We start from the raw sequence: 7,168 nt of genomic DNA on the forward strand, positions 1-7,168 counted from the left end.
TGTGTGTGTGTGTGTGTGTGTGTGTGTGTGTGTGTGTCTAATCCACTTTCAAATTTTATGATAAAATTGTTAAAATGGCCTGCCATACAAAGAGCCCCACCTGTGTGAAGTGTTGACAGATGAATCTCAGGGCGCAGTCAGACAGATCTGTGGCCCCGAGATCTCTGGCCCAGCAGTACAAACCGATACAGTTTGATGGGTCCATGTGGGCTTCCATGTAGCTCTGACACAACCTTAAATAGACAGCAACATGGAAATGTGAGACATAAAAACACATCTCTGCTTCTTTATGTTGGTAATACTTGTTGCTTAATGGACAAACAAGCAAAACCCATACGACCCACCTGAAGGCTCCATCCACGTGAAGYAAGAAGGCAGCAGCAGCAACCATCTGGATGTTACTGGTTGAAAGGGGGAGCTCAGCACGGTACATGTAGTTCAGCAGCAGCTCCAGACTCCGAGCAGGAGTGTCTCTGAGAGGCACCTCTGCTCCCCGGGTCTCCTTCAGACCACACGTAAACATGGCCTGGACACCAAGGTCACAGAAACACTAAAAGGAGCAATGCTTTGCAACATAAATGCTCTGTGTGATCTTTTTTTTTACCTGGAAGTAAGGGCTGAATGCAGATAGCACAACCTTGTGGCATGGGAAGGGAATTCCCTCAGCCAGCAGCACCACATCTGTGAGCTCCTCTGCTGCCCTCATCCTGTCCAGCTGCTTTAACAGAACTGAGCCATGATCCCCCCGAGAAGAGGGCTGGACCTCTGTCTCCATGGATTCTTGTTGTAGATAGTTGTTCTTAAATTGACCCCAAACAATTACAAAAATAGAAAGAATTTATTTTATTAATTTGTTATTAGACTCACTTATATAACAAGTCTCATGGCAAAGTGCCAAAAAACACGTTTTTTTTATTTCAATACTTTTATCATTCAAGCAAAAACTAAATCTGTTTATTGTCCAAACTGCTTTGAAACATGTTGCTGGTGTCAAATTTAACCATCTCTTCAAATTCCAAACAAATAGGTCAAATCCACTGAGTTTCAATTCTGTCTAATACAATCAGCTGAGGGCTTCAGGTTGTTCACTGCTGGGTTGGGAATGTGCCGAATGTCTTTTCCCAATTTTTTTCTTTGCATTTCTATGTTGTCAAACTGATTACTTCCCTGAGAGACAGTCACTGAGTGAGCAACACATAAGCAAGCCACTTCAAAGGTGTGCATGAGCAGTTCAGTACGAGTAAAGCATGTTAGCATGACWTTAGCATGCACAATCAAACGAGCAGTTTACAAACCAGTGGTGTCCAAAAGAGTTCCCAGACCAASAGCTAGAAGTTTCCTAAGACTACATTACAGCATTATTATTAATATTATTATTATTATTTTATATATATGCAGGCAGGTTTATTTCTGCATGCTGTCTTGTGTTCTGCTCTATTTGTGGCGAGAGTGTACAAGTTTAAAATAGACCCTCAGGACCTGGTGAAGTGAAAGTAGTTCAAGTTTCCAGAGGTGGCTGTGCTGCCAGGCCTTGCTCTCATTCAAATATTACACTATAATTTAACCTGGGAGTTTGTTTTCAAATCTGCAAACGGCAAAAACAACTGTGATGACATTCCTCTCTCTCTCTCTCTCTCTCTCTCTCTCTCTCTCTCTCTCTCTCTCTCTCTCTCTCTCTCCGCAGGAGAGAAAGAGGGACTGAGCTGGGTGACGGCTGTTTTATTTATTTATTTATTTATTTTTTAAACCTTAAATTGAGGATCTGGAGTGCTGGTTAAAATTAACCTCAGTTAGTCGTTGAGTTCCAGTTTCTGTCCCATTCTCTCTCTCACCTGTTCCACATTTTCCTTTCCCTGCATGTTTGCCTTTTTTGGTCGTTTGTGGCTCTTTCAATTTTGGGTCACTAGTGGTGCTTGTAAGCCGTTGATGGTTTTTGTTCTCCCTCATGTTCCTCCTGAGACTCTTACTTGGGAGTATATTTTCTGCATCGTCAGATTTTTTTTCCTTTTTTTTGTAACTAAGTTGGGTTCAAACTACCTCTAATAGTTACAGGCAGATGTGCTAGTTTTTCTACAGGACCTGGCTCTGATAGAAGGGATGATTAAGGCTGAATTGAACAATCAATCTAAGAAAACCAGCAAATTGCGCTGAATCTTCACTTCATCACAGTCACCCATCCTGAGCAGCACAGTGAAACAACTGTGAAAAATTGCGGAAATAAAACTGGCAACAGTGGAAAGGAAAAAGCAGAAGACTGGTCGTGACACGATATGTTGAAATAAATGGCCAAAAGCTAAAGTTATAATCAGTGGTTTAGATATCTATGGACACAAACACACCAAGCATTAATAAAAAAATTAAAAATAATAAAAAAAACTATGTAGTAATTAGGTGCACAAGTTTAAAATAATTGAAATTTTACCACTCTATAACAGCAAAATATAGTCATCAGAAAAGAAAGCTGCTCACAGAGCCTTTTCAAAGAATTCTTTTCACAAACAGCCAGCCAGGCTGAGGAGATACTAGAACTCAGTAAATACAATACTACTGTATATTATAAAATAATGACTTACTGCTTTAAATGTACAAGAATATTTTTGATCAAAGTTACTTCGGCCTATAGGCAAACAGTCTAGACGTACTATAGCTAATCCTTACTTTATTCAGATGCAGGCTGCTTTGAGTAAATCTTCATCTATAACAAGGATAGGTTAAGTTGAGTTGACTAGATAACCCTGACAATCCTTTATCCAAGTTTTGTGAAATAGTCTTTTAGCTTCTTAAAATTGACCATAAACATTTTCCACAGAGTGAAACTAAAAGTGCTGACATGTGCGTGACAACAACGTGAACTTCATCAAGATTGCTACATATACTCAGAAATTGTACACACCCACTTACAGAATTTGACAGACATACCTACAAAATACAGTAGAGTACAGTAAATCTACTGAAAAGAAAAACCTTTTTTGTAAACCATGTCCAAATGTCTTAAGATAAGGGAGTCATCATTTGGTTTTCGGTCTTGATGCTTCTTTCATGGAGAAACGAGGACAGTAAAACTGCGATAAATGCTCAAAGAGCAGAGAGCAGGCATCTTGTGGAACATCACATGAATAAATAACACATTCTCACTCCCGACTCGTCAACATATTGATGCTTTCCCAAAGTTCCCTCTGTGTCTTATTTTGACGCGACTCGGGAGTGAGAATGGGTTGGAATAAATGTGACGGGAGGCGTGTCTGCTTCCCGGATAGGTTACTGGAGGTGACACGAGTTTCCACTTTGTGGTGTTCCAGCCTTAATGTTCTCAGAATTTTTGGTTGGACCTCTGCAAATGTTTTGTTCCATTTTAACATTTTAAGGAGGGTAACACCAAGTTGATACTCAATGTCTTATGTCTCCCACTTCCTTTGTTTTAACAATGCTTCTTGGCAATAAATCTTGTGTTGTTGGAAAGCCTGTTAAATTCCCTTTTAAATGGAGCCACATGTGTAAGGAACATGCATTTGCGAGATGAGTAGAGCTGAGTATGTGGGTTGTGTACATGAAAAATTCACCAAATCTTCTCTGTCATTGTACCTGTATATGTCATAAGAATATATTGTAGACACTTGTTACCACATCCAGAACAATTAAATATTATATTTTGTGTCATCTTTACTTGTATGCACTTCTCTTTAGACATCAGTAAATTATGTGTGTTTGCACAGATTAGACACTTACAGTTGTGTCCAAATGAGTTTAGTATCAGAATGTAAAAAGACAGACTTTACTCTTCAAATCATATGAACAAAAATTAAAAGTTCATCAGGCAAACAGCTGCCAGGCTGTAATTATCCACAGTTAGTGCTGAGCTGGTTAACATTTCATAAAACTTCAGTTAAACAGACTTTCCTCGTTGACTGAAGATTATTTTATTTTTCACAGGACACAAGTTTACTTCAGTTGGAGTAATGTCACCTTTGGCATCAACCAACTTTTTCTGCTGTTGTTGTTGGCTTGTTTTGAGCTTCTGTTTCACCCAGATGTGGACAATCAGGTGCCAATCATACGATTTACAGTATTGTCCAGAAGCATTGTTACAACAAAGAAACAATCTACCAAACACACATTTCCTTAYGTTTTGTACTAAGCATATATAAATATCTCCATCTTCTTCCACCTATTCGTAGTCGGGTCATGGAGGCAACCAGAAGAGAAACCCAGACATCCCTCTCCCAAACAACACTTTCCAGCTTGTCCTGGGGGACCACAAGTTGTTCCCAGACCAGAGAGGATAAATAATACCTCCCGTGAGTCCTGGATCCCCCCCCACCCAGGGCCTCCTACCAGTGGGATGTGCATCCCCATAGACACCTCTAAAGGAAGGCATCCAGGAAGCATCCTAATCAGATGCTCGAACCACCTCAACTGACTCCTTTTGATGTGGAGGAGCAGCGGCTCTACTCTGAGCTTCCCCCGGATGATGGAGCTGCTCACCCATCTCTAAGGCTGAGCCCGGCCACCCTACGAAGGAAGCTTGTTTCAGCCACACATATAAATATGATGAATTTAATTATAATAGTTACATTTCCAATAAATAGTCATGTGCCTTGTATTTTAAAAAAAATGGTTCAAATTTTAGGAAACTTATTCAGTGTGGCCACTGGCTTGTTGGTTACCTCTCTGAYTGAAGCTATGAATTTTTGGTCCATCTGTGCAACCAGCTGCTTGAAGTCAAAAAAATCTTTGAGAAGGATGTTGGCTGTTATGTTTTTGGTCATTTTAAGTACTAAAAGAGTTTTCTTGTGTGCTTCTTCAGGTCTGCTCTTYACTACATTCTCTGCTTTGAACAATCCAATATATTTACACACCACACCATTACTTCCTTCAAAACTTGTCTTTTCAGCCGATTGATGCTTTGCTCAGTTTTCAACATAAGATTTTCTAGAATTTCCATTCACTTTATTTATACAAACTGAACTTTTGACAATGTTTAAAAAAAGACTCCAACTCCTTTAAAGGTTATTATTTAACTCAAAACAGAAAAAGGCCTAACCTTTACAGCCTGTTTACCTTTTGATAAAGAGTCAGTCTTGAGCCTAAAGGTATTAGTGGAAGAATCCCATCCTTTAAAGACTTAACTTGGGTGGTGCTCAGTATCTTTACAACCCTTTCCTTTAGTTTCTTTACTACCTYGAGACCGACACTCAGTCCAAGAAATGAATGTTCTATCAGATCAGACAGTCTATTCTTCGTTTTGTGCTTGCTCTTTTAAATGCTCTGCCATCACACATTTACACATGTGTGACAAAGACAAAGTTAATATGTGCAGACATRCTTCCTTTAACACTCATCTATTGCTGTTAGTTGTTTTCTGTCGTAAAAGTAAAAACATCCTCACATAAGAGTGAGTTGCTCCTTTACCCGTATCCGTGGTGGGGTCTGTTTTGCCAGTGGTCACTAAATTACAAAAATGCCTTAAAGTAACTACAAAGACAATGAATATTTGGGGCTTTATGTGTCTAAAGTACAAAAAAAGTTCTTTGTACAACTGTCCTGTTGAAACCTGGAAATAAAGACTGATGAAAATACAACACTGGTTAACATTTCATAAAACTTCAGTTAAACAGACGTTCTATCAGGATTACAAAAAACTTGAGTCGACGTGAGCAAATACCAGAGACAATAGAGTCGGAGACAAAATGAAAAGGTAAGTGTATATTTTTTTACAGGAATTGGTGCTGGAGACGGGACCTGGAAGCAGAGGTGAGTATTTTAGCAGGATGTCCAAAAACGTATTTGCAGAGAGATAAGCATAACTTGTTCTTACAGGTTGGGGATAAGACTTTGGTGTGGAGGAGCTGGTCCAGGGTCCAAGGTCCACAAGGGGAGTATTTACAGGTGAGTGTTTATTTACAGGTGAGTTGGGGGCAAACAAGCAGCACATGAACGATCAGGTGAGAACAGGCAGGATCAGGGAATCTRTAAAAACTTTCTTCAGTCTGGAAACCGGTAAGTACAGAAACACAATGTTTAGTTAAACTCAGGTATCTTAAGACTAATAACAGAGATCATTACCAAACAGTAGCAATGYTTCAGCGATGAACTGATCCTCAARGCAGCCTTATAAAGCCTGGGAGTAACGAGTCAATCCCTCACAGGTGAGACGAATGAGCGCTGACAGCCAATCAAGGAGGCAGAAGGTGAAAACACCAAAATGCCTCACTTTCCTCTTCGATTGAAGAGTAATTTATTTTTCACAGGACACAAGCTTACGTCAGTCAGAGTAATGTCCCCTTTGACATCACTGTTCCTCAAATTCAGCTCAGTAAATCGGTAAAACACGCTTTTGTATAAAATCTGGGAAGCAGGAGCTCTTTTGCCTCAAATGTTTTAACAATTCTATGAATCATCAATGTTTGCAGCACTGAAAACAGTTCCCACATCACTGGATGATGTTTAGCATCCTGAGCATCTCAAAATAAGGTGTTTGCATTCCTTGTCATGTTCTCTGATTAAAAGAAGAATATGATTCATGCAAACTTTATCTCACACTATGTAAAAACACGAAAAAATGAACAAATCAGGGTAATGATCCTAAACACACCTGAAATTTTTACTAAATGACCAGTCTGGTGGTGATGAATTCAACTGATACTTGATCAGAAATACATCAGAAAACTGTAAATGGTGAACTGGAGTCAAAGGTTTTAGAGGGAAAGCATGGTAAAAATCTGGCAAACAATTTTAGCTGGCACCAAGAAGAGATTAAAAAAAGCTTAATAAAAGTAATTACTGCCATATTTTTTATTAATTTTAATAAAAAAATAATAAATTGAAAAAATACTCCATTACAAAATGTATGCTTTATTTTAAATACAAAAAAAATAACATCTTAACGTGAGAAGCTTTTCACATAAAGCAATGACAGCTTTCAGTGACAAACACACACAAAAAATAATAAAATAACTGCAGTTCCACTGTTGGCTCAGAGCCAAAAAGAAGCTTTTAAATAAAGAAGAAAAAAGACTTTCTGTATTTAGGTAAAGATGCAAATTCTGTTAATTAGGAAAAAGAGCAACAATACATTTTTAAAAAATGAACTGTTAGTACTAAAAAAACTAAAAAACAAACAAACAATGAGTTCAGTTTTTTCTAAATTTTATTACTTTATTTCCTCAGA

General features: G+C 38.5%; 1 protein-coding gene across 2 annotated transcripts in view; it reads right to left on the bottom strand.

The window, feature by feature from the left end:
- LOC106523815 (kelch repeat and BTB domain-containing protein 12) overlaps positions 1-1,653 on the bottom strand; it is a 6,420-nt gene extending 4,767 nt beyond the window's left edge. Inside the window, exons 1-4 of one of the 2 annotated variants that reach the window (XM_014017388.1) lie at positions 1,480-1,653; positions 605-799; positions 345-526; positions 101-233 (exon numbers count right to left, since the gene is read on the bottom strand). In XM_014017388.1, the coding sequence (XP_013872842.1) occupies positions 101-233; positions 345-526; positions 605-775 (486 nt within the window). In that variant the 5' untranslated portion in view covers positions 776-799; positions 1,480-1,653. Of the gene's footprint in view, positions 1-100; positions 234-344; positions 527-604; positions 800-1,295 lie in introns of both variants that reach the window. The other variant, XM_014017379.1, reaches the window with a different exon arrangement.
- Positions 1,654-7,168: the final 5,515 nt, after the last annotated feature.

Source organism: Austrofundulus limnaeus, unplaced genomic scaffold, assembly GCF_001266775.1.
Source record: "Austrofundulus limnaeus strain Quisiro unplaced genomic scaffold, Austrofundulus_limnaeus-1.0 Scaffold3, whole genome shotgun sequence".
NCBI classification, from domain to species: domain Eukaryota; kingdom Metazoa; phylum Chordata; class Actinopteri; order Cyprinodontiformes; family Rivulidae; genus Austrofundulus; species Austrofundulus limnaeus.